At 37.3% G+C, this 17084-nt stretch overlaps 1 protein-coding gene across 4 annotated transcripts in view; it reads left to right on the top strand.

The window, feature by feature from the left end:
- stk38a (serine/threonine kinase 38a) overlaps positions 1–17084 on the top strand; it is an 86156-nt gene that overhangs the window by 35953 nt on the left and 33119 nt on the right. For all 4 annotated transcript variants that reach the window (XM_039748622.1, XM_039748624.1, XM_039748623.1 and 1 more), the window contains exons 5-7: positions 250–333; positions 768–891; positions 16289–16443. In XM_039748622.1, the coding sequence (XP_039604556.1) occupies positions 250–333; positions 768–891; positions 16289–16443 (363 nt within the window). The remainder of the gene's footprint in view (positions 1–249; positions 334–767; positions 892–16288; positions 16444–17084) is intronic.

The following is a 17084-nucleotide window of genomic DNA, read 5'->3' on the forward strand; positions in this document are numbered from 1 at the left end:
AATTGTTGTGCCCAGTGTCTTCCTTTTCAGAATTATTCGTTGTTTTAGATATTTTTAGGCTAAATTTAGAGATAGTAGTGCAATTTTCAGTTTGTACTGCTGTCTGTTCAGCATTTGAAGTGTTTTATGTGATGAACTTCATGTTGAAGACTCTGAAAATACTCCTATAATACAAATATTTTATATTGTTTAATTAACAAAAACAGTAGTGCAATTAATTAACATGTTGACTATCTAAATCAATTACAGGTGCGCCTTGTCCAGAAGAAAGACACAGGGCATGTGTATGCAATGAAAATACTGCGAAAAGCAGACATGCTGGAAAAAGAACAGGTACAGTTAAAGACTAGAATTGTGGTAGACTGTGATGTATTTTTTATATTTGATATGGAAATACTTTTATTCTGATTGTGGGTTTTCTTGTACTTTATTTTTCATCTTGTAATATTTCCCATTGTATTTCATAGTTTGTTTAGTAATAGCTACTGACTCTGCATTACTTAAAAAAAAAAATCATTGGAAAAGAAGAGATTAAAAATCAAAGGGGAGATTGTGATGCATTTGGGGGTGGTGTTCTGGTAGTTATGTACCAAGGTCTTATGTGCAGGTGAATATGTATTTTTCATAATAGTGTAATGTCCTTCAGGACTACACAATAATAGACATTTGTTATTTTGTTATACACATAATGCTAATGGCATTGTATTAAATGGTTACTTTTTCTTATTGATATGTTTTACAATTATTAATAATACTGCATCTAACAGGTGGGTCATATTAGAGCAGAAAGAGACATTCTGGTGGAAGCAGACAGCCTCTGGGTTGTGAAAATGTTCTACAGCTTTCAGGATAAATTGAACCTTTACCTCATCATGGAATTTCTTCCTGGTGGTAGGTTAGCAGTTTTTATACTTGGAGTATTTGTGTGTGTGTGTGTGTGTGTATATATATATATATATATATATATATATATATATATATATATATATATATATATATATATAAATATATATGTATGTGTATTTGTATATATGTAAAACTGCTCAAAAAAATTAAAGGAGCACTTTGAAAACATATCAGATCTCAATGGGGAAAAAATGATGCTGGATATCTATATTGGTATGGACTAGGGTAACGTGTTAGGAATGAAAGGATGCCACATTGCTTGATGGAAATGGAAATTATCAACCTACAGAAGGCTGAATTCAAAGACACCCCAAAAATCAAAGTGAAAAAAATGATGCGGCAGGCTAGTCCATTTTGCCGAAATTTCATTGCAGCAACTCACAATCGTACTCTGTAGTTTGTTTGGCCCCTTCGTACTTGTATACATGCCTGACAACGTCCGGGCATGCTCCTAAAGAGACGGATGGTGTCCTGGGGGAACTCCTCCCAGATCTGGGAAAGGGCATCACTTTAGTCTTGGACAGTCTGAGGTACAACCTAGCAGCATCGGATAGACCAAAACATAATGTCCCAGAGGTGTTCTGTTGGATTTAGTTCAGGCGAGCATGGGGGCCAGTCAATAGTATTAACTCCTTCATCCTCCAGGAACTGCCTGCATACTCTTGCCAAATGAGGCCGGGCATTTGTCATGCACCAGGAGGAACCCAGGACCCACTGCACCAGCATAGGGTCTGACAATGGGTTCAATAATTTCATCCCAATACCTAATGGCAGTAAAGCCTGGTGCCGTTGTCTAGCTTTTAGAGGTCTGTGTGTCTCTCCATGGATATGCCTCCCCAGACCACCACTGACCCACCACTAAACCGGTCATGCTGAACGATGTTACAGGCAGCATAACGTTCTCAGCTTCTCAAGACACTTTCACGTCTGTCACATGTGCTCAGGGTGAACCTGCTCTCATCTGTGAATAGCACAGGGCGGCAGTGGTGGATCTGCCATTTCTGGTTTTCTATGGAAAATGCCAATTGACCTCCACGGTGCCGGGCAGTGAGCACAGAGCCAACTAGAGGACGTCGGCCCTCAGGCCACACTCATGAAGTCTGTTTCTGATTGTTTGGTCAGAGACATTTTCACCAGTGGCCTGCTGCAGGTTATTTTGTAGGGCTCTGGCAGTGCTCATCCTGTTCCTCCTTGCCAAAAGGAGCAGATACCACTTCTGCTGATGGGTTAAGGACCTTCTACAGCCGTGTCCAGCTCTCTTAGAGTATTTGCCTGTGTCTCCTGGAATCTCCACCATGCCCTTGAGACTATGCTGGGAGACACAGCAAACCTTCTCCAGGATGGTACATCAATATGTGCCATTACCGGAATTTGAACTACCTATGCAACCTCTGTAGGGTCCACGTAACGCATCATGCTGCCAGTAGTGACACTGATTGTAGCCAAATGAACTAGTAAAAAAAATAGTCAGAAAAGATGATGCGGGAAAAATGTCAGTGGGCTCCACTTGTTAAACCATTTCTGTTTTAGTGGTGGTCTCATTGTTGCCCCTCTGGTGCATCTTTTGTTAATTTCATTAACACCAAAGCAGATTAAACTAATTAACAACCCCCATGCTACTTAACTGACCAGATCAATATCATTGACTTGATGCTATACTCTGATTAAAAAGTGTTCCTTTAAATTTTTTTGAGCAGTATATATAGATAGATAGATACTTTTTTAATCCCAAGGGGAAATTCACATAATCCAGCAGCAGTATACTGATACAAAGAAACAATATTAAATTAAATAGTAATAAAAAAAAATAAAAAAAATGAAAAAAATTAAAATAAAATTAATGTTAGCATTTACTCCCCTGGGTGGAATTGAAGATTTGCATAGTGTGGGGGAGGAATGATCTCTTTAGTCTGTCAGTGGAGCAGGACAGTGACAAAATATATATATACACCAATAAGCCACAACATTAAAACCACTGAGAGGTGGAGTGAATAATGTTGACTGTGTCGTTACAGTGGTTAAAGGGTGGGATTTAGGCAGAAAGAGAAAAAAATTGCAGGTCTTGTGAGGTGTGCCTAGTATGCAGTGGTTAGTATCTAAAAAAAATGTGGTGCAAGGAAGGACAATAGGTAAACCAGTAACCGGGTCATTTATGCATGTGGGAAGCAAAAGGCTAGCCCGTCTTGTCCAATTCCACAGACCAGTCACTGTAGCACAAATTACTGAAGAACATAATTGCTAGCCATTAGAGAAGTTGTTAGAACACAAAGTGGATCACAGCTTGGTGCGTATTGGGCTATGAAGCCACAGACTAGTCAGAGTGCCTGTGCTGACCCTGTCCACCGTAAAAAGCATCTACATTGGCCATATGTGTGGAACTGGACCATTTAGCAATGGAAGAAGGTGGCTTGATCTGATGAATCATGCTTTTTTATTGATTGGGTGGACTGCTAGGTGTGTGAGTTTTATTTACCTTGGAAAGAGAAGGCGGCAGGATGGGAAGAAGGCAAGACTCTGGAGGCAGTGGGATGCTCTGGGCAATATTCAGCTGGGAAATGTTTGGTCCTGGCATTCATGTGGATGTTACTTTGACATATACTAAGGATTGTTTCCGAACACATATGCCCCTTCATGGCAACAGTGTTTGGCAAAAACTTCAAGGTGTTGATTTGGACTTCAGATTCCCTAGATCTCAATCAAGCATCCATGGGATATGCTGGAAAAATAAGTCAGATCCATTGAGGCTTCACCTCACAACTTGCAGGACTTAAAAGGATCTGCTGCCAACATCTTGGTGTCCAATGCTTTACTGTATAATTTCTGGTATTTTATAATGTCATTCGTATAAGTCGAATGCGGAAAACTCGCGCTATTGGTAAAAGGGATTATGATATGCTAACGCCCACCTGAGAGATGGAGCACACTGCCTTTTTTTTTCTATGTGGGCGCAGCAATGCGCTGTATTAGCGTGTGCTCCTAACCTATCTCTCTCTACTATGCCTACGTGACCACATGGTAATACTCAAACTGTTCCGAAGCAACATTTGAATTGATGTGTTTTTTGTATCTCACACCCTCATACATCTTTATCATAAGAGCATCCCATATCTATGTTGGAGCATTCAATCAGATGAAAATATGAAGCTGGTTTTAAATTAATCATCATTGAAGCAGCGAAAAATTGTGTAACTGTGCTGCTGCAACAAAATTCGATGTGTCCGAGAAACTGATGCGAGATTGGAGGAGGCAAGAAGATGTAAAAAAAAATTAAAAAAAAGAAAAAATTAAGTGTCGGATTTTTGAACGGGCGTATAAGCCATGGTCTGACTTTTATGATCGATTTTTCAGGTTTCAAGACCCGACTTATACGTGAGCATATACATTAATTACAGTAAGGACTTAGAATTTAATTAGTCTTATTTCTTTTGGGAGTGAACTGCATTTAAAAAATGTTATCTGTTCATCCCATCAGTCCATTTTCTTAAATACAACTGGGTAAAGGAAGCTAAAGAAGGTAAAGCAATAACAAATTTTAAAAACTGTGTCTGCAACTGCTGGTGTTTTCTATTTGAGGATGCATTTAATGTATACCGTCTCTGCTATGCATAATAACTAGACCTGGTCTTGAAATACTGAGAAGAAATACAAATTTATATATATATATATATATATATATATATATATATATATATATATATATATATATATATATATATATATATATATATATATATATATATATATATATATATATATATATATATATATATATATATAAAATTTTATTTCTTCTCAGTACTGGAGTTTATCATAACACTACATACAGGTAGGCAGAATTTGCATGACTTTCACTGACTATATAATAAATATATATATATAATATAAAATATATATATATATATAGTCATTGAAAGTCATGCAAATTCTGCCTACCTGTATGTAGTGTTATGATAAACCACCAGCGATTCTAACATAAATGATAAATGTGTGTGGAGACTTTTTTTTCTCCCCCTCATTGTATATTTCCCAATCAAAGCCACTAGAATAATGTCACAAGTGAAATATTTTTTCTAAATATCAGAAATCTTTCGAAATATGTTCAACAAATACAACCAATAAAGTACAGTAAATTTGACAGTCAAGCTTTATGAAAAAAAAACAATTATATATAAGCTGTATTAAACAAACATGGATTTAAAGGATATGGCATTCATAGCTCTTATTTTAGTTATCAATCACTTTTTAAATTTTTCATAAGTGGGGAAAATTTAGGGTTTTAGATGTACTGTATATGGCATGTTTATACTGCTTGCAATACTTTATTGCCTTTATGTTCTTGCTTTCAATATGAGTAGTAATAATATGAACAAAACTTAACTTATAAAATGTTCATATTCAGTGGTATATTAAATGTGAAGTTCGGATTGGATTGAGCTTTAGAGTTGCAGCAGCATCAGGTTCAAGGCAGGAGACAATTTTTGAAATAGCTAAAAGGCTACAAAGGACTTGTATACATACTCCCTCATACAGGGTTAGCTTGAAGTCCCAAAAGTGCATGTGTATGGAATCTCGTAGAAAATGCATGCAATATGTACCCAAATAACAACCAATTAACTGTGCATTATTCATAATTATTAAAAAAGTTACCACCATGTTCAGTGTGTTGCATGTGATGGGTCCTTTTATTTGGAAGAAGTAGTAACATTACTGGTAATTGTCACTGCGTATTTTGTATGAAATAGAGAACATGTGATGTGCTGTGTGGTTTAAATTTTAAGAATTAAAAGAAAAAATGTGTTTGACTTAATGCAATTATGTTGTTGTTCAAAATGTGACCTTTTCAAAACTATTATACTGATATAAAATGTTATCCAACTTTGTGTTGATTTGCCTGTGTTTTTAAAGATGAACTGCCACATTTTGAGTCATTTAGCTGTTGACTGGTTATTGTCCTTTATTGTACTTACCCTTTCTCGTTCAGTAGTTGAAAGAAATCATTTGTTTAAATGAATGGCAGCCCAAAAGCTTGTCACCATTGGTGGATTGCCTCAGTCATGTATAATTGTTTTTAAAAATCTTTTTGTTTATTTCACAGGCATCCCTATACCACTTTGTCTTGGCACAAATTAGCAAGTGATTTTTCAGTATTTAATACAGGATGGTCTACTGACTAATAATATTGCAGGACTTTCTTTGTTTTGTTTACTTTTTAAACAAATGCTCAACTGAAATGAGACGTTTAGCTTCATTCCCAGCAGCTCCTCCTGACACTAGTTAACAGTACAGAGCCTATTTACAAAAATAAAATGGGAAAACGTTAATTGATAAGTATTTGATTTAACAAGATAGTGAAAGTTTGAGATGTTTAGACTTAAGAAATTAGGAGTGGAGAATAGGCAAGTCTAACAATGGTAATGAAGTATTCAAATTTACATAAAGTAATTTTCAGACTTTTCTATTTTCAGCTTATAATGGCGAATATAACTTTTTGACAAATAAAACATTCACCCTTTTTCTCATCCAAAGAAAAATCTTAATCAAAACTTTTTAAATGTAGTCATTCTGTTCAGAAACTGAAATAGAAACCAATTTTTGTTTGGTCTGTTCCTCCATTTACATTTACAGGAATATACAAATCTTGAAAGTGTTAGGATAATTTTGTGTATGTACAATTGACTGTTGTGAATTTTGAGACATGTTCAAAGCTGATGTAGTTTTATACTTTTACACAAACATGATTCTTTACAGTCGTATCTCTCACTTGAGTTGAATTTTATTTTGTCTTAGTTTGTTGAAAATGATAATCATTTACCTAATACAGCAAAAGTGTTGCCATGAGGTGTGTAGTGCAAGTATTGAAATACATTTTTCTAATGTTTTCCCATGAGAGAGAGTGGAATTTGGAAAGGGTTATGCCATAGTCATCCATTATTGAACTAAAAAGTCCATGGATATGCCTTGCACTCATTGCGGCATAAATATTTCAGCAGTGGCTAGAATTTGTCTGCTTTCACATACCATATCTGGTTTCAAGAGGCACATCATTAAGCAAATAAAGTATACAGTGAGAGAGTTTGTGTCCGTAGTAAAAAACAAAATAAATGTGTTATTCATACACACAGGTGCATTCAGTTGAGTTTATCACAGTGACAATAAGGTGCTAGAATTCTGCATCATTTAAAAACATGTTACTAAAAGTCTTACTGATTTAGCTTGGTCTTGTTAATAGGATATTCATTTTAGCTTACTATTGAGATTAATGGAAACAACAGTTAAGGAAAACAGGTCTTATTTATGTACGTAAAACTGAAGTAAAATGACGCAAAAAAAATTAAAATCACCGGTCAAAGTATTACTGAGATCAAACAATGCAAACATCAATAAAACCATTTCAAAGTGGCCTACAGGATTTACACAAAAGACCAACAAAACTATTATAATTAGAGCATTTTAAACAGGTGGTTACTTTTAATGTAAACCAGATATGAATCCAAAGGGTATTAAATACTGATCATAATTGATTACAGGGCATGAACATTACAGTCTGGATAAACATAAACTGCTCTGCTGTAAGGTGAATTGTGCAGCATACAAGCAAGAACAAAAATCTAACATACTGTATTATTGTATAAACTGTCAAATACTGCACTGGAAAAGAAACTATAGCATTTGTAAAGAAGTTATGTCCTATATTGCACAAAGATACAATAAAAACCCAAACCTATAAATTTTTTAAATAAATTGCTAGCTCCAAGTTTGGTCTAGTATTGCACAAAGATAGACAAAAAAATAACAGAATTGCAAAATTCTTCTGAGGAAACTTCAAGTTGTGTGATAGAAACACTTGTCTATCCATAGCCTCTGGTTTTACAGTAGCATGGTCATATGTTACAACATTTCCTCCAGTGCTGAAAGCCCTTTCAGAATGGCTGCTTGAGGCAGGGAGTATACAGGTACTTTTTTGCAAGTTTGTTCTTCACCACTCAAGTAGATTTACATCACTTTCCACCTCAGATGTTATCAAGTAGGGCTGTTCGATATAACGATATATATCGGATGACAATATGAAAACGTATATCGCTGCACATTACGCTATCGTTTGTTTCGCGGTGTTGCAAAATAAACTGTTTACGGCAATATTTTTTTCATTGTTTTGATGGCCACCACGTGGATGCAGACACACTAGCATAGCTGATGAAGACGAGGCAACACCAGGTAGCTCCACACAGAAAGACCTTGTTCCTAAATGAGGGGCTACCTCTGTAGTATGGAGATGGTTTGGATTTGAAGAGTCTGACAAGGACCAGAAAACGGTACTGTGCAAATTATGCTGCAAACCGATCGCTACCACAGACTCCAACACGACAAACCTCTTCTACTACCTCCGCAAAAAGCACGTGAGCGAGCATGCAGAGAGTTTACAACTGAGAGGCAGGCCACGTGGGATATTACAGTTGTAAAGGTACTATTTAAACAAGCATGTTAAAAGCTTGGAAGATTAATTGCTACCAAAACAATTTGCTTAAGGCATAATTTTCCCTGCAGCGTTTGCTGTCATCGTTAATCTTGTTAAAATTACGTTTACGCACACAACTGCATTAACGGCAAATCTCCGTTAACGAGTTACGCGGATCGCCCCGTGCTTGGGGCGGGACGGCATCAACATGTTAGCGCCGTCCAGTCCCACGCACGGGGCGATCAGCTGTAACTCATTAACGGAGATTTGCCACACTACGATGTGCAAATTAACATTTTACTAGAATGTAGCCTAAAAAATATTATATTTAATATTATATATTTAATATATTTTTGTCGTAAGCCTTATTGCTGCTACAGTTTGAAGTACAATGTGTTACATTTGGTTTTGACAGTTAATGTTAGACTTGTATTTATTTTGTTTAAAGGGTTTATTGGCCTTATATAGTTTAGTTGTTAGTGCTTTGATCCTTTTATATTTAATATATGTTGTGAGAGTTATTGCTGCTACAGTTCACATTTTGTTTATGTCAGGCATTTTATATAGCAGTATTTTATATTGGGCCTTTAGTAATTTGTTTTTGAAAAGTGTTTTATATTTGATACATTAACATTTTATGTTTACATTCTAAGTCAAACATTTGCTCAAATGTTCTAAATAAAAGAACAGAAATAATTACAAGTTGAGTACTTCTCATTTTTGATTTTTTTAATTTAAATGAAAAAAGGAGTGGTGATTATATAAACTATTCACTGAATACAAAGAAAATGTACTATATCGTGATATCGGGATATGAAATGAAATATCGGGATATAAGATTTTGGTCATATCGCACAGCCCTATTATCAAGTAGTTTTTGATCTTTGAGATGTGCCTTCTCTGAATTCCTGTGGGGGCGCTCCGGTTTCCTCCCACAGTCCAAAGACATACAGGTTAGGTGGATTGGCGGTTCTAAATTGGCCCGTTTGTGTGTGTCCTGCGGTGGGTTGGCATCCTGCCTGGGATTAGTTCTTGCCTTGTGCCCTGTGTTGGCTGGAAATGGCTCCAGCAGACCCCCATGGGTTGGGAAATGGATGGATGGATGAATTCCTGTGGGGTTTTTTTTTTTTTTTAAATTGATGCCAAACGGCTTTTTATTCTGTTTTTTCCTGTTCATTCTATTCGGTTTGAATAGAATGGTTAGGATTTATGGGCAGGCATAGCATCTCCATTCTGCTTCATCATTGCTTTAACATTGTTGTCATTATTGTACATGCATACATGAGTTGGGGTGGGATGGAATATTGTGAGGACGCAGGGAATCTCGCAAGCGTTTCAAATAATGAAAGAAAAAAGTGCTTTTGAATCGAGGACCCCCCAAACAAGGTTTCTTGCAAATAAAATTTGCCTGATAGACATATGGTTCTTAGGGAAGTAAAAATAATCTTATATATATATATATATATATATATATATATATATATATATATATATATATATATATATATATATATATATATACACACTGTGTGCACAATTATTAGGCAAGTGAGTATTTTGACCATATCATCATTTTTAATGCGTATATTCCAACTCCAAGCTGTATTAACTTGAATGCTTATTGGATTTAAGCACGTCAGGTGATGTGTATTTGTGTAACGAGGGAGGGTGTGGCCTAAGGAGATCAACACCCTATATCAAGGTGTGCAGAATTATTAGGCAGCTAGTTTTCCTGAGGCAAAATGGGCCAAAAAAGAGATTTAACTGACTCTGAAAAGTCAAAAATTGTAAAAAGTCTTTCAGAGGGATGCAGCACTTTTGGAATTGCTAAGATATTGGTGTGTGATCACAGAACCATCAAACATTTTGTTGCAAATAGTCAACAGGGTGCAAGAAGCGTGTTGAGAACAAAAAGCAAATTAGCTGCCAAAGATTTGAGAAGAATCAAATGTGAAGCTACCAGGAACCCATTATCCTCCAGTACTTTCATATTCCAGAGCTGCAACCTACCTGGAGTGCCCAGAAGTACAAGGTGTTCAGTGCTCAAAGACATGGCCAAGGTAAGGAGGGCTGAAACCCAACCACCACTGAACAAGAAACATAAGTTGAAGCGTCAAAACTGGGCCAAGAAATATCTGAAGACAGATTTTTTCAAAGGTTTTATGGACCGATGAGATGAGAGTGACTCTTGATGGACCAGATGGATGGACCTGTGGATCAGTAATGGGCACAGAGCTCCACTCCAACGTGGAGGTGGGGTACTGGTATGAGCTGGTATTTTTAAAGATGAGCTAGTTGGACCTTTTGCATTGAAGATGAACTCAAAATCAACTCCCAAACCTACTGCCAGTTTTTGAAGACACTTTCTTCAAACAGTGATACAGGAAAAGACCATGATTTTTATGCAGGCCAATGCTCCATCACTTGCATCGAAGTTCTCCACTGCGTGGCCAGCCAGTAAAGGCCTTAAAGATGAAGGAATAATGACATGGCCCCCTTCCTCATCTGACCTAAACCCTATCGAGAACTTGTGGGCACTTCTTAAACGCTAGATTTACGGGGGAGAAAAACAATACACCTCTCTGAAGAGTGTCTGGGAGGCTGTAGTCACTGCTCCACAAAAAGCTGATCGTCAACAGATCAAGAAACTGACAGACTCCATGAATGGAAAGGCTTATGACTGTTATTGGAAAGAAGGGTGGCTATATTGGTCATTGATTGATTGATTTATTTTTTGAAATGTCAGAGATGTTTATTTGTAAATTTTGAGGTGTTTGTTTATTATTCTCACTATAACAGATGAAAATAAACAAGTGAGATGGGAAAATTTTCATTTTTCCTTTAGTTGCATAATAAATCTGCACACTAATAGTTGCCTAATAATTGTGCACATATGTATTCCCCTGATGATGTTCACACTCACATTTCCGTTGTGAAACATTCAGGTTTCAGGTTTATTAACATTTTGGATTGACTGATAGCACTGTGTTTGTTCCATATTAAAATTAATCCTCAAAATACAACTTGCCTAATAATTGTGCACACAGTGTGTATATATATATATATATATATATATATATATATATATATATATATATATATATATATATATATATATATATATATATATATATATTTATTTTTTTTTTTTTTTTGCACCTGACACCTACAGGGCTCCGTACCTCTGGTTCACTGAATGTGCATGCCTGTGCATTTGCTTTCACATGTGCAGTAGTCTATCTTAATGGGTTACATGAGACAATGAATGCATGGACTCTCAAGGCATGCTTTCAGTTGTTTTTTTGCAAAGTGAGGGACATACTAATTTCAGCTCACACATCGTTAAAACAACAATTAAGACTAGCCAACCCGCGGCATACCATACGCCGCATAATCAGGCTGGTTTTTTAATGATTTTTAAGCACAGGGAAAAAATTAACATTTGAAAAATCGGTAATGTAATAAATCAGCAAGAAAAGCAACATTGTAACAATGCACGGAATGAACCAACACACAATCGTTCGTGACTGAAAACTGGCGGACCGCCATTGTGCCTCCTGCAAGATGGAGGGATGAGGGTGCACGGCGCTCAGGCGTGGAGGGAGGAACGGGAGGAGAAGAGAAGGATGTCCATTACATTCCCTCCGTCATGCTAGTCTGCTGATTTCTCGTTCAGTATGCACTGCCTGCTCATGTGCCAACCCCTCGTCACTTGAGTCGTCTTTGCACAGTCCAGATGCACCTGTGACTCACGTAGACTTTTCATTGCTCTGTGCGGTTTTGGCTGCTTTTCTATATATAATCCACCAAGACACCTGACCACGGTAGTAGAGAGGTGGGAGGGGGGTGTGTACAAAGGGTAGGGATGTAACCAGTGGGAGCGTATGAGTTGCACTTAGTGGGAATTCCACGGTTTGCAGCCCGAATGGGGTTCAACGGCTTAGCCGCGCCTCTCTGCACCGGGTAGACACACGGTCAGTGTCATGCATAATTATTTATTGAATGCTAAACACTTCTGGAAAGACACGGTTGTATAAAACGGGTTGGTGTGAGAATACAACAGTAAGTAAATGAAAAGATGGAACTCTAGAGAGTGCAAAATACAACACAATAGTGAACCCGCGGCATAAGAAATGCTGCATAATTATTTATTGATGGTTGAACACTTCTGGAAAGACACAGTTGTCTAAAAAAGGGAGGATTTGAGCATACAACAGAAAGTGAATGAAAAGATGGAACTCTGGAGAGAGCAACATATAATTGTCCGTGAGTGAAGAAGACGCACATGCACCTGTGACTCACGTAGACTTTTCATTGCTTTGTGCGGTTTTGGCTGCTTTTCTATATATAATCCACCAAGACACCCGACCACGGTAGTAGTGCGAATTGCTGTATGTAGCGTGTAAAACAGTTTGCTATGGTGCACGCGGTTGTTGCGTCATAACCGAAAAACTCGGTTTTTAAAGACTGCTTACTTCATTGTGTTTTAACCTCAGTTGTAAAGGATTGTGACTTGAGTTATTGTCGTCTTTGCACAGTCCAGATGAACCTGTGACTCACGTAGACTTTTCATTGCTTTGTGTGGTTTTGGCTGCTTTTCTATATGTAATCCACCAAGACACCCGACCACGGTAGTAGCGAGGTTGGAGGGGGGTGTATACAAAGGGTAGGGACGTAATCAGTGAGAGCGTATGAGTCGCACTTAGTGGGAATTCCACGGTTTGCAGCCTGAATGGGGTTCAACGGCTTACCCACGCCTCTCTGCGCCGGGTAGACACACGCTCAATCTCATGCATAAATATGTATTGAATGCTAAACACTTCTGGAAAGACACGGTTGTCTAAAACGGGTTGGTGTGAGAATACAACAATAAGTGAATGAAAAGATGGAACTCTGGAGAGAGCAAAATACAACACAATAGTGAACCCGTGGCATAACAAACGCTGCATAATTATTTATTGATGGTTGAACACTTCTGGAAAGACACAGTTGTCTAAAAAGGGAGAGTTTGACAATACAACAGAAAGTGAATGAAAAGATGGAACTCTGGAGAGAGCAACATATAATTGTCTGTGAGTGAAGAAGACACATGTTTTCGCGGATGCAAATTACTGTATGTAGCGTGTAAAACAGTTTGCTATGGTGCAGGCGGTCGTGCATCGTAACCGAAAACTCAGTTTTTTAAAGACTGCTTACTTTATTGTGTTTTAACCTCAGCATTTCCTGAAAGACACAGTTGTCCAAAAGGGGTTGATTTTGAGGAAACGACTGTAGGTGAATGAAAAGATCTAAACTCTGGAGAGGGCAACATACAATACAGCGTTTTACATGCTGCATACAGCGATTCACATTCGCGACACATATGATTCTTCTTAGATGGTGCTGTCGCGTCCACCCACGCTCTCGAAGCATACACACTGCCTGGTCATGTGCCCGCTCGCAAGAGCAACCAATCAGAGACCCGCCCACCAACTATAAGACCTTGGGACACCCCTCGCAAACTGTTCTACACGCCGCATACAGCAATTCACATCTGCAACATGATTTTTCCTAGATGGTCCTGTCGCTTCCACCCTCGCACTCGAAGCATACACACTGCCTGGTCATGTGCCTGGTCACAAGAGCAACTGACAGAGACCCACCCACCAACTGTAAGACCATGGGAAACCCCTCGGAAACTGTTTTACACGCCGCATACAGCGATTTACATCCGTGACAAACATATCTCTTCTTAGATAGTCCTGCCGCGTCCACCATCGTTCTCGAAGCATACACACCGCCTGGTCTTGTGCCCGCTCGCAAGAGAAATTCACGGAGACCTGCCCACCAGCTGCCTGTGTGTGTGCGCCTCTGTCTGTCTCTGGCGCTGCCTGTGTGTGTGCGCGGCTTTCTCTCGCGCTGCCTCTGTATGAACCGGTCCTGCACAGAGAAGGTCAGCTGCTGAGAGAGCTTCTCGACTGTTGCAGGGCCTGCATTGGTGAAGCAGGTGAGACGGTAATGAAACAGAGGCACAGGGCTTATTGGTTTTTAAAGACTGCTTCCTTCATTGTGTTTTAACCTCAGTTTTAATGGATTGTTTTAAGGATCCCATGGGATACCCCTCGCAAACTTTTTTACATGCTGCATATAGCGATTCACTTCCGCGAGAAACATGCCTCTATGAACAGTCAACGTGGCTCAGAGGTGCATGTGGACTCTACAACAGACGAACATAAATGACGCCGTTTTTCCTGTGTCATCGCGTCCGAGTTGGTGGGTGTGGTTCTGCGAATTGTCGTCGTGTCCAATGGTCTTAGAGTTGGTGGGCGTGGCTCCTTCCTGCGTGCGCCATGGGCGTCATGCGCCATGTAACCTTTTCAGTTACACCTTGCCTGATGAAGGGGCCTTAGCTGCCTCGAAAGCTTGCATTTGTAATCTATTTAGTTAGCCAATAAAAGGTGTCATTTTACTCTACTTTCTCCTGTACACTTCTAATGTGCAATTATTTCTTTGTTAATTTTATTGGAGGTATTGTATTAATCTTGAAATTTGTCAAACAAATAGCCCAATATAAATTGAACCTGCCTTATTTGTAGGTTATTAAAGAAAAGCTTTAATTTGAAACTCAAAACCTGAGAGAAATTCACTACACTGATAAATAACTATTCATTTTTCTTAAAGCAAGCTGTTAATTTATTTACGAGAATTTTTAATGCTGTATTCACCAGTGAAAGAGAAGTCCAAAATATCTATATGGGATCAGCAACAAAGGAAATTTTAAATTATTTCAGCTGAGCAAATATTAAAGGACCATTGTAATGATGGCCTTAGATAAGTGGTAAACATATCCATTATTTTGCAAAGCATTGTGAATATCTAAACCACATTTGCCAATTTCAAATTTACATTCTCTTTGCTATCTATCTTAATTAAAGGACAAGTGTCTGTCTGGTTGCTATGTCTGTGTTTGATGCCAAGTGCTATTGGATTCGTAAAAGCAGTGTGAATGTTTGTGACACGCTATTGATTGGATTGAAAAATACAGTGCATTTTATTACTACATGCATTAAAAATACATTCCAATAGATGATGAACTGCAAATGTTAAAGCTGAATATACTGAGGTCTACATTGGCTGCTTTGGCTATTTGGATTTTAACCCACCTTAGACAGGTAGCACAGCTAGTTGTTCATACAGTATATTGGCTCAGCTAAAGCATAGAAATTTTTATTTTATTTTTTTTTTTAAGAACTGAAATTCATAGGCACTGCATTGAGTAAAGTTTTTTCTTAGCATAATCTTTGGATTATATTGTCATAGTTTTAATATTAAAGTTAAGCCACACCCCACCTCCGTGTTGCACAGCAGCTATAGCTGCTGCTCCATACTTTTAAGTACTCTGGTTCATTTCGTTTGGCTAAAGTCAGTGCAGAATTAGCATGTTCTAATGTCCATTTGTTTTTAATTTGTATTACATTTTTCCTATACATTCTATATTTATGAGTTTTCGTTTGATTAATATGTCTGTTGATTGGCATTATGCAGTATTTATTCAAGTTCTGTCCTGGGCTGGTTCCTGCCATGCAAGAATAAACTTTCATTTCCCAAGATGCTGTAAAGTATAGAGTGGGTTTGGACTGTTAAAAACATTGCTTTGATGTTATTTAACATTACAGTATATAGTAAAACTACTGTTTTGTTAATAGCAAATATATTCACCATGTGAATACTATTTTAATTAAGGAAAATACTTTTTATTTTTTATTTTTTTGTAATTGAGATGAGTGCAAGGTTTATTTTAATTATTAAACTTTTTATTTTAAATGTTTTAGTTTCTGATGTCTGGTCCTTATATTCCATATTAAATTTTATTATATTACAACGCAAGTGTACTAATACTTTATTTTAATATAATAAAACATTTTTATGTTTTTTTTTTTCTTACAGGTGATATGATGACTCTCCTTATGAAAAAAGACACATTGACAGAAGAAGAGACACAGTTTTATATAGCAGAAACTGTTCTGGCCATTGATTCCATTCATCAGTTGGGCTTCATACACCGGGACATTAAACCAGACAATCTTCTGCTTGATAGCAAGGTACAGAATTTGCCAGTCTTTAAATGTTTGTGATGCTGCCTAGGAATATATCCCCTAGGACTTGCTGGCAAAGTTTCCAGCCTATATGCAAAAATCATAAAAATGACATAAATGTATATGCATATTTCTGTATCAGAAACAAATTGTCAAAAAAAGCAGATATTATACTCTGACACGTTTCAAGAAGTTGGTTATTAAAGTTAAGTCAGTATTTGTAATATCAATGATATCAATTATGCAGTGTAACATTATTATTTCTTACTTGATATTGTTAACTGTTTATAGAAACTATTTGCCCTGATATAGAATATAATTCATTCCTCAAGATTTTCAATATAGTCATCTTCTAGAAGATTTCTGGTGTTTGTTTAGTTTGACTAATGAGACTAAAACGTCTGTCATAGTCACTGCTTGAGGCAGAAAATGTAGCATAAACTTCCAGAAGAAAAGAATGCATTAAACTGTTCCTTTGCAAAATACAGTGAACCCTCGTTTATCACGGTTAATCCGTTCCAGACTCTACCGTGATAAATGAATTTTCGCGAAGTAGGATTCTTTATTTATAAATCGAATATTTTCGCAGTTAGAGTATAGAAAACCTGTTTACGACCTTCTAAATATGTTTTTTAACATTATTAGAG

The sequence above is a fragment of the Polypterus senegalus genome, chromosome 3 (genome assembly GCF_016835505.1).
Source record: "Polypterus senegalus isolate Bchr_013 chromosome 3, ASM1683550v1, whole genome shotgun sequence".
NCBI lineage: Eukaryota > Metazoa > Chordata > Cladistia > Polypteriformes > Polypteridae > Polypterus > Polypterus senegalus.